The sequence below is a fragment of the Neofelis nebulosa genome, chromosome 1 (assembly GCF_028018385.1).
Source record: "Neofelis nebulosa isolate mNeoNeb1 chromosome 1, mNeoNeb1.pri, whole genome shotgun sequence".
In the NCBI taxonomy this organism is placed as follows: Eukaryota; Metazoa; Chordata; class Mammalia; order Carnivora; family Felidae; genus Neofelis; species Neofelis nebulosa.
In genome coordinates, this window is record NC_080782.1 from 224,751,096 (window position 1) to 224,768,973 (window position 17,878).

Below are 17,878 nucleotides of genomic sequence, written 5' to 3' on the forward strand. Positions count from 1 at the left end.
CTCATTTGGTGGGAAAAGCCAACTTGCGCTGCCATGAAGCTATTTGTGATATTTATTTGGCCCACTTAGTAGGCCTGGCACTTTAATAGCTGTTCAATACGTGTTTTATTCAAGTGAAAATTGAATGCAAATGTGGCCGGTCCAGATATTAGCATAGAAAAATTATATTAAGCTAATTTAATCATTCAGGCTACACTTGCCTTTTCAAAAGAAGTTAAGAGAAAAAAAAGTCGAATTGAATTTAGTGGAAACAAACCAAGGGATATAAAGACATTTGAGCCATTTGGTTAAAAACACTGGGAGCAGGAGGTCTACCTTGTGGTTCTCCCAGCTGTTGGCGTTCCCGCTGATTCTTCTGCTCGTTTAAAGACTGAGTTTTCCCCACAGCAGCAGGGAGAAGACACTGGAGAGGGGCAGAAGGAAGGAGTGGTTCTCTGAGGTTCCAGCCTGAGGGTGGCGAAGGGCTCCCTATGGGGCTGCAGCAACCAGACACAACTGGCCACCAGGGCTGGACGCAATACCTGGAGGGACTAATGCTCCTGGAGACTCCAGGAGTGTGGCTCTGACTCCGGCTAATCACTGACATTTATGCTAGTAATGGGGACCTCAGTGCCTTCTCTGGTTTTAGTATAAAAAATGTATGACTGAATCGAGTTCTCTTCTTTTCATTTTCCACTTAAATTGGCAGCTGACTTTTTTTTTTTTTTTTTTTTTTTTTTTTGGTAAATAGTATCATTTAGGGACCCCATTGAACCCACCATGACTTGTGTGAGCTGCTTCCTCCACTGAATTTCTTACTAGTTCCTTTGGAAAATGGAGTAATGTGTTTGACATGTTTGTCTCTTTTTCTAAATATGTCTTCAGACCTGAAGATAGTAAGTAAATAACAGTTTACAGGAAATGCAAAATAGATGTGCTGCATTTAAACCAAAAATTATTTATGATCTTCATTAATCCTACTTGGTGTGAATGTTCATGTTTTTCTCTGCAGAAATGTTAATGTGTTTGGCTATGGGATGCTGCCTGAGATCCTGGTAGGGGAGTGTTAGTAATCTTGGCATAGCACTGTAATAACTTACAAAAATAAGTTGAGAAATCCTAAATTCTGAACACATCTGCCCAACATCCCGTTTCAGACGGGAGTATATAAATTTAGGGTAAAAGTTGATAATGAATGATAGAGGATATGAAGTCATAGTCACATAATTTTTTTTAACTTAGGTTTTTTTTTTTGGTAAATAAAAAGTGTATATATTTATAGTTTCCTTGATAATTTAATTTTTAGGCCATCTTCTTGTTTCTGTGATTAAATGGTATGGTTTTTCTTTCATAATGACTGAACAAGAGCTTTTTACCAAGGACAGAACTATCAACCCTGTCAGTTCCTTCCTGTTTGCACGTTGTGCATTATCTTTAATACTCCGCCAGAATCTTTTTTAAGCTACTTGTCCACTTTGGGAGTTAGTTTACCTAAAGCTAGAAAATACAGTTGTAAAAATTCATGTAAGTAGACCCCTAGATGCTGCACTACTCCATATTCTTTGAAAGTGAATGAATATGTAAATCCTTCCAAGAATAAACTCTTCTTTTGGGATTCCTTAGGAATATCCTGTAGGATATCTGACATCCTGTGTGCGATCATCTGACATAATAAAGCTAATGTTTATATAGTGATTACTTTGTAACCAGGCACTGTTCTGAGTGATTAATAAATATTAACCTGTTTAATCTTCATAACAACCCTATTAGTTAGGCTTATAATTTTGTCAATTTTATAGGTGAAGAAATAGAAGCACAAAATAAGTAACTTGCCTGAGCTCAGTTGGTGAAGTGGCTTAACCACTACTGATGGTTGACTGGCTTTTACCCTTATTCTTCACTGCCTCCCATATAATCAACTGTCAATTCATGTATTAAATAATGTAAAATGTTTAAATTGAAAAAAGTTATACTATTTTCTCATCTCACTGGCTTGTCTTGTGCTGTCCACCCCTCTTGAAACACACATAACCCACTTTGGAACCCACAAGCATGATTTGGCCGATATAAATGAGCCTTGTTCTGTGCACAGAAAGTCTGAACTGCTTATCCAGGTGCCTTTGCTCCATCTGTTGCTTTTAGTTACTCTTGTCTAGAGAACTTTCTTTTCTTTCTTTCTTTCTTTTTTTTTTTTTAAAGCTAATGTCTTTTTTTTTTTTAATGTTTATTTTTTAAATTTATTAAAGAGAGAGAGAGAGCACAAGTGGGAGAGGAGCAGAGAAAGAGGGAGAAAGAAAATCCCAAGAAGGCTTTGCACTGTCATCGCAGAACCTGATGTGAGCCCATTGTGGGGCTTGAGCCCACAAACTGTGAGATCATGACCTGAGCTGAAACCAAGAGTCAGATGCTCAACTGACTGAGCCACCCAGGCGCCCCTAAAGAACTTTTTTTATAAGCGTGTTTTGTTTGGTTGCTTTAGTTTCTTGAGCAAAATGTCTGCCAGTTGTGAATATTTCATGGGCTGTATTCTTTCAGATAGTCTTGAGGGGTGGAAACAAATTTCCCTTTTCCTATTCCAGACAAATTTGGCTCATTCAGAATTAATATCCTCTCTAGTAGCCTGAAAGGTATTTATGCTGGCCAAACAGGTTTGTTATGTAGTGTGAGTGCATGTATGGACATCTAACCAGGACAAAACAAAACAGCTTTCATTCACGAAAAGTATTTGAAATATTGATCATCTTGCTCTTTATTTCTAAAACACGAACTACATTTATCTAATGACTTTTCATTTAGCCTGGTATTTCCCTCAAAGTTATTGGTAGAAATCTTCAGGGAACAGACAGAATTACTTAAAGCATTAAAAATGTTTGCCTGATTAAATTTGTTAATTGCTTTGATTGATTTCCTATGTTCCTGTTTGATTAATGTGGCTTAAAATTAAAGGACATAAGATGTAGCCTAAATGTTTACTTTTTATTGTTGATTGTCCTACAAACCATGATTTTACTTCCAAGGGAAAAAGATACAACATTTCAAAATGAAAATTGTTTTTATATAATTTATTGTCAAATTGGTTTCCATACAACACCCAATGCTCATCCCAACAAGTGCCTTCCTCAATGCCCATCACCCACTTTCCCCTCTCCCCCACCCCCATCATCCCTCAGTTCTCAGTATCCAAGAGTCTCTTGTGGTTTACCTCCCTCCCTCTCTTGTGGTTTGCCTTTTTTTTTCCCTCTTCCCCTCCCCCATGGTCTTCCGCTAAGTTTCTCAAGATCCACAGATGAGTGAAATGAAAACATATGGTATTTGTCTTTCTCTGTCTGGCTTATTTCACTTAACATAATATCCTCCAGTTCCATCCATGTTGCTGCAAATGGCCAGATTTCATTCTTTCTCATTGCCAAGTAGTATTCCATTGTATATATAAACCACATGTTCTTTATCCATTTGTCAGTTGATGGACAGACATTTAGGCTCTTTCCATAATTTGGCTATTGTTGAAAATGCTTCTATAAACATGAAATTTTTGACGTTAATATTCATGCTTTTATTAAAACTTTGATTTTTTTTTTCCTGGCCACTACTAGTGGAATTTTTGTTTTTAGTTTGACAAATAACTTTATATATTAAGTAAATTATATTTATGTAAAGTAAATGAGAGTTTACAAAAAGATTATTAGCATTTGTAATTCTACCTTTTGTGGTCTTAAATATGAGCATAAGAGAAGGATAAACCATGCACTGACTTAATTTTCAGTTTAGATTTCTCAGTAGTGGAATTCCCAGTTGATTTTTCAAAAATAAATCACCATACTTTAATTCAAAGAGATTTTAATATGAGAGTCCCAAGGCTTTGCAGGCACGAGGGGCTTAGTGTCTGAATAGCTCTGTAGCTTAAGGACAAAGCTGGCTTATTGTTCTTCCATTTGCGGAGCTGCAGTGTAATCTGGAGACACAGAACCAATATTGTGTTCAGTTGGACCTCTGGATGGAACATAATTACCACACCTCAGTTGATGTTGGTCCAGGATCGTGGTTTGTAATGCTCCCACTCTTGTGAAAATCCCAGAGACTTTTAATTGCTTTAAAGAGCTCATACTCCATGACTCATTTCAAAGATTGCACCACTTGGATTACCTGAGAATGTATCTGCCCTATGTGTTCTTATGTTTTCCTAGTGCTTTATATACCTGTGACTGTATTGAACTTTTGTCCATAAATGATGAAGAAAGACTTTTATGCAGAGGGTGTTTTGGTGCCCAGGGTTGGTATGACCTGGGTCTTGAGGTTGGATGGGTACTGATAGAGAAGGGTCTTAGAACAATTTTTTTTTGTAGGAGACTACTTAATTATTCTATCTGGCAGTGATTACATATATGCTTGGAAGAGATGCTTGCATGTGCCAGTCATTAAACTGTTCTGGGAATATTTGGTATGAATTTGAAGCTCTGGTGGTAGGTGCACCCCCATTTAAGATTGTTAAGACTCCTTTCTAGATTAACCCTTTTATCATCATGTAATAATGTCCCTGTTATTCCTGGTAGTATCCCTTGTTCTGCAGTCTACCTTGTCTGATGCTAGTATCGTTACTCCAGTTTTCTGTTAATGAATGTTCATGGGTTTAACTTCTCCCAACTGTTAATATTTAACCTATTTATGTATTTAATATTTAAAGTAAGTTTTTTAGTGAAAAAAATTTTAACTGAGTATAGTTGACACACAATGTTACTTAGTTTCAGGTGTACAACATACATAGTGATTCAACTTCTCTATTTGTTATGCTTAGCTCAACACAAGTGTGACTACCATTTGTCACCATATGATGCTATTACAATGTCTTTGACTATTTTCTCTGTGTTGTGCCTTTTATTCCTATGACTTACTCATTTCTTCACTGGAAGCCTGTATTTCTCACTTCCCTTCATCCATTTTTCCCATCTTATCACCCCCTTCCTTCTGGCAACCGTCAGGTTGTTTCTGTATTTATACATCTAGTTCTGCTTTTTTTTTGTTTATTCATTTGTTTTTTAGATTCCACATATGAGTGAAATCATATAGTGTTTATTTTTCCCAGTCTGACTTATTTCACTTAGCATAATGCCCTATAGGTCCATCCATATTGGTGCAAATGGCAAGATCTCATCCTTTTTTATGGATGAGTATTATTCCAGTGTGTGTGTGTGTGTGTGTGTACCTACCTTACATCTTTTTTATCCATTCATCTATCAGTGGACACTTAGGTTACTTCCATATCTTGGGTATTGTAGATAATGCTGCAGTAAACATTGGAATGCATATATCTTTTTGAATTCGTGTTTTAAGTGAGTTTCTTTTAAGTAACATATAGTTAGGTCATGCTTTTTTACCCAATCTCACAATCTCTATCTTTTAAGAGGTGTGTTTAGATTATTTATATTTAGTGTAACCATTATATGGTTAGATTAAGATCTGTCATCTTGGTAGTTTTCTGTTTCTTCTGTTCTTTGTTTCTTTTTCCTCATTTCTGCCTTCTTTTGTGTTAATTGAATATTTTTTATGAGTTAGTTTAACCACACTGTTGGTTTATTGTTTATACCTTAAAATGTTTTTTTGTGGTTGTCCTGGAGTTTACAATATATATCTTTAATTATTCTTGGTCTACCTTTGAGTAATAATGTTTTGCTTCACATGTAGTGTAAGGACCTTATTAATAGTACACTCCCAATTCATTACTCCCATTCTTTGTGTGATTATTGTCATACATTTTACTTTATATATGCTCTGAATACTATTATTCTTTAGCAGTTATAGTTTAGAGCATTTAAAAATAAGAAAAAATGAGTTTTATTTTTACCTTTATAAATGCCATTTCCAACACTTTTCAGTTCTTTGTACAGACACAATTTTTTTCTGGTATCCTATTCCTTCTGCCTGAAGGATTTTCTATTAACATTTCTTGTAGTGAGGGTCTGCTGGTAATTAATTTTATTGATTTTTGTTTGTCTAAATCTTTATTTCTCCTTAATTTTTGGAAGAATTTGGGATTGGTCTTTTTTTTTCTTTCATTACTTTAGAGATACTACTCCACTATCCTTGGATTACACGACAAGAAGTCTGCTGTATTTCTCATCTTTATTCTTCCATATACAATGTGTTTGCTCCTTCCACCTTCCCTCTTCCTCCCACAGCCTTAAAAGTTTTTTGTTTGTTTGTTTGTTTTTATCAGTTTAAATATAGTGTGTCTAACTTCTTTTAGTTTATTTGCTTTTTTGTATTTATTCTGCCTGATGTTTTCTGAGCATCTTGGATAGAGCTTAGTATATCTCATTAATTTTGGAAAATTCTTGGTCATTATTTGATTCTCTTTTTCTCTTCTGGGATTCTAATAACATGAGCAAGAGATTATTTGATATTGTCCCCCAGATCTTGGATATTCCATTCTGTTTTATTCACTCTCTCTTTTTATTTTTTTAATTTAATTTAATTTTTTTATTTTTTAAAAATGTTTTATTTTCAAGAGAGACAGAGACAGAGTGCAAACAGGGGAGGGCAGAGACAGAGGGAGACACAGAATCTGAAGCAGGCTGAGCATGTCTGCACACAGCCCGACATGGGGCTCTAACCCACAAACCATGAGATCATGACCTGAGCCAAGGTCAGACACTCAAGCAACGGAGCCACCTGGGCACCCCCACTCTCTCTTTTTAATCTTTGTGTCTCAGTTTGAGTGATTTCTATTGACCTATATTAAATTTACTGTTTCTTTCCTCAGTAAGTCTACTTATGAGCATTCTAGAAGGCATTCTTCATCTTTGTTCTGTGTTTTTCATTTCTAGCATTCCATTCACCTCTTCTTAGTTTATAACTCTCTAATGAAAATTTTTATCTATTCATCTTGTTTACCTTTCCACTAAAGTCTTTCATGTTAATTATAGTATTTTAACTTCTCTCTGATAGTTCTAATACCTGGATCACATTTGGGTCTGGTTCTCTTGATTATTTTATTTATTGGTAGTTTTTTTCTTGCTGCTTGTGTGTCTCATAATTTTTGGTTGAAAGTTGCACATCTTATTTAGAACTGTAGACAACAGTAAATAGTACTTATGTGGGGAAATGGACATACTCTATTTTTGCTAGTCCATTAGTGTGGGGATTGGGTCAGTGCACTAAGGAATTAAGCTGTGTTTGGGTTTGTGCTGTTGCTATGGCCATCCTCAGTACATGATAGAGTTCAGAATTTTCTAATGTTACTTTGCAGTTAGGGTAGGAGTTGGCTTGCCAGGCTTCTCCACCCTCAGCTTTAGACTTGAGCCTGCACACGAGAGAGGTTGTCATCTGTCGCTCTTGCCCCTGCACTAGCAGTGGGTTGTTATTAGTGATACTTGGAAATTGCTAGCATGGTGCAGGGTAGGGTTTGGGTGATGGGAGCTGGAGAGCTTTTTCTTGTTCCATTTCACCCTTAGTCTTAGATAAATGCTGTGCCCCTGAGTCTCAGGGATGGGGCCTTCTTGATCTTGCCTCTCTTCAGTGGTGGAAGCTCTCTAATAGTCTGGACTCAGTATATTTTCTGCTCCTCTTCAGGGGTGAAGGATTTCCTTCTTTTTGCATTCCTTAGCAGCATTGTGTCTCAACTGGTGCCCTTAAAGTGACAGGGCTGCTGCTTTACCCCCAGTGGTTGAGGCTTTTGTTGGTAGAGCAGATGGGGAGGAGAATCCACATGAGGTTTGTCTTTCCCACAGTGCCACTCCTTCTATCCTCAGGCCTGAACTAAAAGGAAGGCCCTCTCTGGCCTTGCACGTACCCTCAGTCCTTCTTGTGAGCATTTGATGAGATCCATGAAGAACCTGCAAGTGGGTACAAATTCCCATTGGATATGTGGCTCCCGGGGATTCTATATTCTCATGCTAGCCCACACTAGGCTTCTAGCAGTTCATATGTTTTCAGATGACTTCTTTTCACTAGCTTTTATGAGGCCTGGTATCTATCTCAGGAAGCAAGGTTTGCATCCTGTCTTGCCTTAGAGGAGGCTGTGTTTTCTTCAGGCCATTTGGTTGTCCTGTGACCTTTGCTCTCTGATGAGTTCCAAAAAGGTTAATATTTTGTAAATTATACAGCTTTCCTTTGTTTTAAGGGTGGTTACACACCCTTTCCAGCTTTCCGCATCTTTGGGAATATTTTCATTTACTGACTTTTCAAGGCCTGAGATTTGAGTTTGCTGCTTCATTTGGGTACAGTTAAATTCTGATTCTCAAATGAACTAGCATTAAAAGCATGGCTAATGTCCTTGCAGAAACTTGGGGACTGTGGCAGCCGTGGAGCCAGTGTAGTGCCACGTGTGGGGATGGTGTCAGAGAGCGACGTCGCGTGTGCCTGACTTCCTTCCCCTCCAGACCTGGCTGCCCTGGAATGTCCTCGGAGACCTCCCTGTGTTCCCTGGAGGAGTGTGCTGGTAGGTATGCTTCTTTCTTCGGGAATCTCTCCACAGAGGGACTGTTGAACCTAGACCTGCCTGAAAATCACCAACCTGAGTTCAGAGGTGGACTCATTGACACTCTGTTATTGCTGCTGGCTTTACTAAGGCTATACTCAGTTTTTCTATGACTGGGAGTAGCTGGCCAGTGAGATGGCGGGGGATTTCACACTATGGAAGACAGGGAAATGACAAGGAAATCATTTTTAAAAATACAAAAGTAGGAGGGATGATCTTTTCTTCCTGAGATATTTTTGGTTGTGCTTTTGTTTTCTTATTTATCCTTTACTTCTTCCTGCTAAAATTGTGGAAGAACATGTAAAAAATGCTTTTTCTCATCATCTCAGAGAAGCTCGAGGGGACCATATAGACGGTTATTTGTCAGAATGGGTCAAGTCACCCTGTCTTATCCCTGAATGGCCTTACATTTCCTCTTTATTACCCCTATTCAGGAGGAGAAGGTGGGGAGATTTCTTCTTGTCATCATCTAGAGACTGGCCTTTCTGTCATCCTCTCAGCATCTTGAAGGCATTTGTGGGTGTTCAGTGAGTTTTGATATGAATGGTTTATAGATGTAATGCTGACAAGCTCGGTTAGGTGTGCTTCAGCTTATGGAGTTGAATTCCATTCGTTTGCTACAGGTTACAGTAATACTAATCCTTGTTCTTTCCACACACCATCTCACCTACTGATCTACAAACAGCCCCCCATTTAATTTGACAGCCTTTGCTTTGGTCCTGACCCTTAGATAAAGTCCTTCTGTCAAGTCCTGACTTGTTCCACTCTCCAATTCCAGGTTAGAAAACCATCCCTAGTTCTTTGTCCCTTAAGATCTGGGGGAGTTAGATTTTTTTCTGTGTTTGGATCTGAGAGCATCTTGAAGCAAAAACCACAGGCACGTGGCAACACCTTGGCCAGTGTCCCCCACATGTGATCTTACAAATTCATTTTTGCTGTCTCATTTTTCCAGCCAGACTTGTTCCCTTTATTCCAGCATCCTGAGGATGTTCTTTCTTCTGATTTTCCTCAGACTTAAGCTCTTCTGCTAGCCCTTAGCCTGCCCCTCTTCTTTCATAAGCCCTTGACCCCACTCTGAATCTGTTCTATCTTGAGTTATTTTTTGTATTATTTTCTAGGCTCTATTCTCTGTCTACTCTTTCTTTATAAGCCCCCTTCACTTTCACAGCTCCTTTCTTGGGTATGAGTACCTTCAAATATATCTGTTCCTCTCAATTCTGGGATGGCATGTTGTGTTAAGATATTCTATCTAGAGTTCCATAATGAAGGAATAAATGAGTGAATGAATGGATGAACTCAATTGAATTTAAAATCAATTGTCACTGGCTTCTGTACCTTAGAAGTGACAAGATATAAATGGTTTGTTGACCATTTGCTATGTGCCAGCACTTTAAATACATTATCACACTTAATTGGGACTCTGTAGCATAGAGAGGATAACCGACCTGCCCAAGACCATAAAGCTAGAAAGCAGAGGATTAGATCTGACCCTTCTAAGCTACCTATCTTGAATACCTTGCCTTTCTGCAATGGCCAGTCTAGCTTTCTGGAAGCATCAACAACCTGGAATTAGCAATTAATTTTGAGGATATATGGAATTATTTCATGTTCTTTTGTCTTAACTCTTTAATATTGGGTGGGAACTAGAAATTTGTACTAGATTTTTGGAAAATTTGGGAACTAGAAATTATAAATTAGCAAAAAGGTCCTCAGATACATGCTTATGTGGATAAAGATGATAATTTCTTCCAAGTGTTCATCTTCGTATTCAGTCTATTTCACACTCCTTGGAAATGTAAAGATCTGTTCGTAGGCTGCTTAGCATCTGGAAATCTTCACTTCAAGTGAAAGAGGGAAGTAGATGAGGCAGAGAGGGGTGAGGTCAGCAGCTCTTGGGCTTTTCTCCAGCCATGGTTTTGAAGGGAGCCAGCACAGTCAAAGATAACAGCTAAATAAAGCGACCATGATGTGCAATTGAATTGCTGCTCCCCATGGAGGTAAGCAGCCACTGTACTTGAATGAAGTGATGTCAGGAAACAAGTCTTTCATCATTCAGCCAGGTTCACTTGGTTAAGAGTTTAGTTTTATTTGGCTTTGAAGGATGTTTTTTTGTCAAGTTCTATGTTAATTTGACCATCTCGTTCAAACTTGAGAATGGGAGGATCCACTGCCATATGTCCACATTCTGTCAGGTGGGATATTGATCATTTTGCTATTACCTTTTTAATAATGAATTAATCTAACATTTATTGGATACCAGCTATGTGTAAGTTACTATGACTGGGGTTGGGAATATAGTAAAATCTTAGATTGCGAGTAACTCGTCTATGAGTGTTCCACAAGACGAGCAAACATTTCTAATAAATTTTAACTTGATAAACAAGCAATGTCTTGCAGTACTAGTAGTAAATGATGCCAAATGCCACATGATCACAATTGAGCCAATGGTTCTTGAAATTTGCTTTGATATACAAGTGCCTTGGATTACCAGCATGTTTCTGGAATGAATTATGCTCGCAAACCAAGGTTTTACTGTATGAAGATAAGGCATTGTTCCTATCTGGAAGGCACTTAGGATATAGTAGCTCAGCAGACACACAGGAATAATATACAGCACAGTGTAGAGCCTACAATGAAAAAAGTATCCACACCTTACTATGGAAGCTTTCTGGGGTGAAAATCCATGCTGGGAATAACTCCTTTGTTGGAGGTGGTGATATCTGAGCTAAAGTTTAGAGTTGAGTAGGTGTCACTGAGGTGAACCAAGTGAGAAAGGGGATTTAGCAAGGGGAACAATGGATGAAAACATGAAAGAAGATGGCACATTAAGAGAGCCAAAGAACTGAAAATAGTTTAATGTATCTAGAGCATAGTGTACCAGACGGAGTGGTAAAAATGAACCCAGACAGGTAGGTAGGAGCCAGATTCTAAGGGACTTTCAAGGTTTGGCCTGTATTTCAGAGGGATCTCTTAGCTATAGTATGGAGAATACATTGGAAGGGGTAGGAATGGCAGCAGCAAGGCCTGTTAAGTGTTTTTCAGGTGAAAACTCAGGTGAAAAATGAAATGATGACAGTGGAGAGGCAGAGGAGGGAAGGGGTCAAAGACTCTGGATGTGGAGAGTGATGGAGAGGGAAGTATCAAGGATTAAAACCAGGATTCTAGTACTGGCAACTTCATGGACAGCAGTGCCATTTCCTTGAGATTGGATATATTGGATGAGACCCAGGTTCTGGGGGAAAGAGGATGAGTCTTGGGCATGTGAAAGTGAAGGTGTTGATGGGACATTGGTGGAGAGAGTAGAGCTAATGGAGCCAGGATAGGGTCTAGATCTCCTTGCTCCAAAGTCGATGTTCTTTGCTCCAAATTAAGTGAGTACTATCGTTGAAGCCAAGAAGAGAAAAAGTTTCAGGAAGTGTTGGGAAGTAGCCAATACTGCAGTCAAGGAATATCAGGACTAAATTTTTTTGAATTTAGCTACTAGATCATTAATGACCTCGGCAGAAACTATTTCACTGAAACTAATTCTGGAGGCAGGTTGCAGGACTCAGAGGTGATGATGTGGAAGGAGTAAGTCAGCAAATATAGACTCTTCTTTATTTAAGCTTTGCTGGGAGGACAAGGAATAAGATATGGTTGTGGCAGTAGTGAGAGGGTTCTAGAAGGGTCTTTTTAAAGTGAGAGGTTAAGCATGTTTGCACGGAGCTGCATAGGGGAGAAGCTGGAGAGAACTGGTACAGAGGGTTGATCCCCCTGGAGAAGGGTGACCGAGCACACTTGGTGGACCCACCTTTCTAGGAAGATACTTCTTCCACTCCATAGAGAAAGAAGTAAATAGAGGTGTGGCTGCTCCCAAGTCTGCATGGGAGAAGAAAATGGCAAAAGAAGCTGGGGGTGTACTTTCCAGATAGCTTCTATTTTTGTGTGAATCAGTGGCATTCTGAGGAGGAGGGTTGGTAGGGGACTTGAGAAAAGTGGTGAAACTTGTAGGGAATGAAAGAATTGAGTTGCTTAGGAGCCCATGCTGCCCATGCTGTGGGCAGCTGAGGTTGGGGGCTGTCAGTATGCAAGGCACTGACCCACACAGGTGCATTATTTTCTCCACCAGTGCTCCGCACCTTGGTGCAGCAGCTGGTAATTCACGTTTTGGTTTACCTAGGGATGGACTTTTGCTGTAGATCAGGGAAAGGAGTATGGCTCACTACTAAAGGTCAGAGAGAGGTTATTGGTAAGATAATGGTTTATGTAATGGATCATAAGTGTAGGGAGAGAAGTGAGGCCAGGAGTTGGCTGGCATATGGGGAGAAAATAAATGGATGAGTTGGGGAATCAGAAATTGCAGTGAGGGGGCGCCTGGGTGGCGCAGTCGGTTAAGCGTCCGACTTCAGCCAGGTCACAATCTCGCGGTCCGTGAGTTCGAGCCCCGCGTCAGGCTCTGGGCTGATGGCTCGGAGCCTGGAGCCTGTTTCCGATTCTCTGTCTCCCTCTCTCTGCCCCTCCCCCATTCATGCTCTGTCTCTCTCTGTCCCAAAAATTTAAAAAAAAAAAAAAAAAAAAAGAAATTGCAGTGAGGTTGAGAAACCAGTGTAATAATATTGGCCGAGTGAGAGGAGAAGAAAATAGGCTATGAAATTGAATATTCATAAAATAGCTTGAAAATAGGCTCTGAAATTGAGTATTTCAGAAGAGGAGCAGCTGCAAACAATGGTAAGGCTTTATATGTTGGATGGGCACTGACATTGCCCAGTTGGGCCTACCTGTAGGATGGTAAGGAAGACTGAGACCCAGGTGCTAGTGACTGATGGCTGCCACAAGGTTGGAGGATGGCAATGTTGAGGGGGCATTAGGCGGATGGTCTGGGTAGATGGCATGGGCATCAGAAGAGTAGAAGACACCTTGGATATCACCCTTAGTAACATATTTATGGATATTTATCCTCAGACAAGGGAAACAAAAGCAAAAATAAACAATTGGGACTACAAATAAAAAGCTTTTGCTGCACAACAGAGGAAACCATCAACAACACAAAAGGGCAACCTACTGAATAGAAGATACTTGCATATATCTGATAAGGGGTGAATATCCAAAAAATATAAAGAACTGACAAAACTCAACACCAAAAAAAAAACAAAAACAAAAACAAAAAACAACAACAAAGAATCCAATTCAAAAAGGGCAGAGGACATGAATAGACAGTTTTACAAAGAAGACGTACAGATGGCCAACAGACCCATGAGGAGATGGTCAAGATCACTCATCATCAGGGAAATACAAATAAAAACCACAATGAGATATCACCTCACAGCAGACAGAATGGCTAGTATGAAAAAGACAAATAGTAAGTGTTGGTGAGGATATGGAGAAAAGAGAGCATCTTGTGCACTGTTGGTAGGAATGTAAATTGATGCAGCTACTGCAGAAATACTATGAAGGATCTTCAAAAATTAAAAAAATAGAAATATGATATGATCTAGCAGTTCCACTACTGAGTATTTACCCAAAGAAAATGAACACTAATTCTAAAAGATACATGCACCCTCTGTTTATTGCAGCAGCATTTACAATAGCCAAAATATGGAAGCAACCCAAGTGCTCATCAGTAGATGGAATGGATAAAGGAGAGGTGTTAAGATAAGTGAGACAAATACCACCTGGTATCATTTATTTGTAGAATCTAAAAAACAAAACAAAAAAATGAATTCTTAAACAGAGAACAGACTGCTTGTTGCCTAAAGGAGGTGAGTGGGGGCAGATGGGCAAAATAAAGAAGGTTAAGAGGTACAGACTTTACAGTTATAAAATAAATAAGTCATGGAAGTGAAAAGTACAGCATAGAGAATTTTTTTTTTTTTTTAAGTAGAATTTTGATACGGAGGTATCAAACAGCTGAAAATGGCAATCAGGAATGAGAAGAGTGAGGAACACTCCGTGCTGCTGGTCTTGTTTGCTTATTATAAACAAGTGTGTATCACAGCTTCCACACAAGAGGGTGGGCAGGGGAAGCCGTGCCCCGCAGGAGATCCAGTCCCCTCAGGTAAGGCAAGGAAGGAGGCAAAGGGAAAGGTTCTGGATGCTGAGGAGTTTGGTTATCCCATTGGTGGGGGTAAGCAGAAAAGACAGGGAAGCAGTGGGAAAGTGAGTTATGGATATGACACACAGAGCTGGTAGTGGTAAGACTTAGGGGGGCAATGGGACAGGACAGGTGACTGGAAGCCCCTGAAGGGTGGTCAGTGACAAAGAGGTAAGAGAGGGGAGGCCTGGTGGCATTAGGTGGTCTCAGTTTCCTGGGTATTTCAGTGGCAGTACAGGCTGAGGCCCCAGCTGGTGTCTGAAGCTTGGTGAAATATTTTGATGACCGTGAGACAAAGCAGTTGGAGACAGCAGAGAAGAAAAAGACAAATCAACACCCCACGGAAGGAGGCAAGAGCAGAGGACAGCTGGAAAGAGAAGAGTGAGCAGAACAGGCTTCAACCAGGAAAGCAAGTTCTTTGACATTAGAAGGGAAACTGGAGTTGCATTACATTACCTAAAGACTTGTGCTTGTCTCCGCAGCACATGTACTAAAATTGGAACCATACAGAGATTAGCATGGCCCCTGTGCAAGGATGACACGCATTCGTGGAGCGTTCGCTATTGCCTAAAGACTTATTTTCACCTATTAATTTCTTCAGATATGCGAACTGAGATACAACCTACCTGAATCATTTTGCATGTCAGGTTTTAATACTTGATAGGAATTTTCTGATGTGCATCTCAAAGGTACATTTAACTATAGATATCCCGTGTTCACCGTATCTTGATTTTACCCTGACACTTTCCTTATGCTGCTGCTTTCTATGTGGAACATTTGAGACACGTGTTAGCAGGAGCCAGTGAGCCCCGAGGTCACCCCTGATTGTGGTTTATCTGCTCACCTCATTTCCGTGTGCCTTGGTGTTTTTTGTTTTGTTGTTGTTGTTGTCGTTGTTGTTTCTGTTTTGGGTTTTTGTTTTGTTTTGTTTTGTTTAAGCTGCCAGCAGAGACACGTGTGTTAAGACCCGAAATCCCAGTCCTTGTTTATTTTACGTTTTTTTCTAGAACTGCTAGATAATCAGAACCTTAAAACCACGCAGAGAATCATTACCAGAGAATACATTTGCTCTCCCTTGTCTTGTAGCTTTCCAGCCATCCAGTGCATCCCCTCTTCAGCCCCAGGGTCCGGTGAAGTCCAACAACATCGTGACCGTCACTGGGATTTCCCTGTGCTTGTTCATCATCCTCGCCACCGTCCTCATCACGCTGTGGCGGAAGTTCGGCCGCACCCCGAAGTGCCGCACGCCGGCTCGACACAACTCCATCCACTCCCCCAGCTTCCGGAAGAACTCGGACGAGGAGAACATCTGCGAGCTGAGCGAGCAGCGCGGCAGCTTCTCGGACGGGGGCGACGGGCCCGCGGGGGGCCCGGGGGACGCGGGCATCCCCCTGACCTACAGGCGCAGTGTGCCCGCGGCTCCCGAGGACGACGCCTCTGGCAGCGAGAGCGTGCAGTCCAACGCCCAGAAGATCATCCCCCCGCTGTTCAGCTACCGCCTGGCCCAGCAGCAGCTGAAGGAGATGAAGAAGAAGGGCCTGACGGAAACCACCAAGGTGTACCACGTGTCTCAGAGTCCCCTGACAGACACGGCCATCGACGCCGCCGCCGTGCCCCCCTTAGACATAGAAAGCCCAGACGAAGCCGCGGCAAACAAGTTCCGGATCAAATCCCCGTTTCTGGAGCAGCCGGCGGGCGGGGCCGCGGCCAGGCCCCCCTCCAGGCCCGACCACCCGGCGTGTCAGGCCAGTTGCGCCGTCAGCCCCAGCCAGACGGTGATCCGCAAGTCAGCCACGAGGCACGTGGGCGGCAGAGGGGCGCTGCCGGAGAGGAGCCACCCCAGGGGCTCCCACTTCAGGAGGACCGCTAGTTTTCACGAAGCCAAGCAGGCCCGGCCGTTCCGGGAGAGGAGCATGTCCACCCTGACTCCACGCCAGGCCCCGGCCTACAGTTCTAGGACGCGGACCTGGGACCAGGCGGAAGACAGATTTCGGCCTCACAGTCGAGGCGCCGCCCCGTTTCCCGAGAAACCGGAAGGGGCGGGTGCGACCAGAGGTCCATTGAGCCCTGCCCCTAAATCCTACACCCTGGGGCAGCCCGTGAGGAAACCAGACCTGGGGGACAGCCAGGCAAGCTTCGTGGTAGGAGGTGAGAGAACAGAGCCTCACAGATCTCGGAGGGGACCGTCCCCCAGTCACAGGAGTGCCTCAAGGAAGCAGCCTTCCCCCACTGCCCCCAAAGACAGCTACCAGAGGGTCAGCCCCCTGAGCCCTTCTCAGGGTAGAAGAGACAAGTGTCAGAGTTTCCCAGCCCACCCTGAGTTTGCCTTCTATGATAATACGTCATTTGGCCTCACGGAGGCTGAGCAGAGGATGCTGGACCTCCCGGGCTATTTTGGGTCAAATGAGGAGGATGAAACCACAAGTACTCTCAGTGTGGAGAAGTTAGTCATCTAGACCCACATCAGCCTGAGACTTCATACAGCTGGGGTCCTTTGCCCAGCTCCTGGTATCAGCTGCTCACAGAGCTCTATGGACTGTTTTGTATAGCTGTCTGTACATCAGGATTGGGTGGGGAGGGAATAACTCAAGTGTGTGCATGTGTTTTCATTCATAAGGAAGAAGTTACTTATCTTGAACGTTTCCCTTTGTTATCCTAGTTCTATTGGTTTATTACTAATAACCACAATAATAAAATTTAAACAAGAGTGAAATAGGGCTTGGTCTCTCATGTGGATGTGAAAGGACAAGATGTGACTTGTAAGTATTAAGTGCTTTGAACACTTTGTTGGCGGTGTCGGACATGAAGGAAATTTGGAAGTCTCAACTATAATAAGGGCTGGAACAAAGCTAACTTTGTTTATTAAGTTGTAAATAAGAATTTGACTCCTACAGGGGCAGTACTGAATGACTTTCATGTTTGGCAGATCAAGTCAATTTTGACTGGTATGTACTAGACTACCTAGAAAATGCTGATGCCACAAGATATTTCAGAAGAACCTTTCGTGCTAGAGTTGGGTGATATCTTAATGTTTTTTATGCAACAAAGAGTCCTGGTGACTTGACACAAATTAGGTGAGTTGATTCTGCTTTGGATAAATAATATAAGAAGCTGATTGTTCAGGTAGTCAAATGAAGACCTATTCATATACTCATTGTTCGGAGCAAAGAGTATACATTTTACAAAGGAAAAGTATTGTCTCCTGAGAGAGTATCAACTAGAACATGGGTAGTGAATGCTGATAAGGACGCTGACTGGCATTAAGGTTCTGACCGTGTGTGCCTGGACCAGACTGGCAGCCAAGACCCCAGAGGGTGTCCTTCTGAAACCAGTGTGTATATGTTTCTAAAGATGAC

At 41.4% G+C, this 17,878-nt stretch overlaps 1 protein-coding gene and 1 non-coding gene across 4 annotated transcripts in view; both read left to right on the forward strand.

Annotated features, from left to right (window-relative positions):
• Positions 1-17,235, forward strand: part of THSD1 (thrombospondin type 1 domain containing 1) — a 28,776-nt gene extending 11,541 nt beyond the window's left edge. For 2 of the 3 annotated variants that reach the window (XM_058686538.1, XM_058686528.1), the window contains exons 4-5: positions 8,255-8,413; positions 15,609-17,235. In XM_058686538.1, coding sequence (XP_058542521.1) covers positions 8,255-8,413; positions 15,609-16,978 — 1,529 coding nt within the window. In that variant the 3' untranslated portion in view covers positions 16,979-17,235. The remainder of the gene's footprint in view (positions 1-8,254; positions 8,414-15,608) is intronic. The other variant, XM_058686541.1, reaches the window with a different exon arrangement.
• On the forward strand, positions 14,989-15,090 carry LOC131489545 (U6 spliceosomal RNA). The gene has a single exon (XR_009250645.1). It is a non-coding gene; the product is annotated as a U6 spliceosomal RNA (small nuclear RNA).
• Positions 17,236-17,878: the final 643 nt, after the last annotated feature.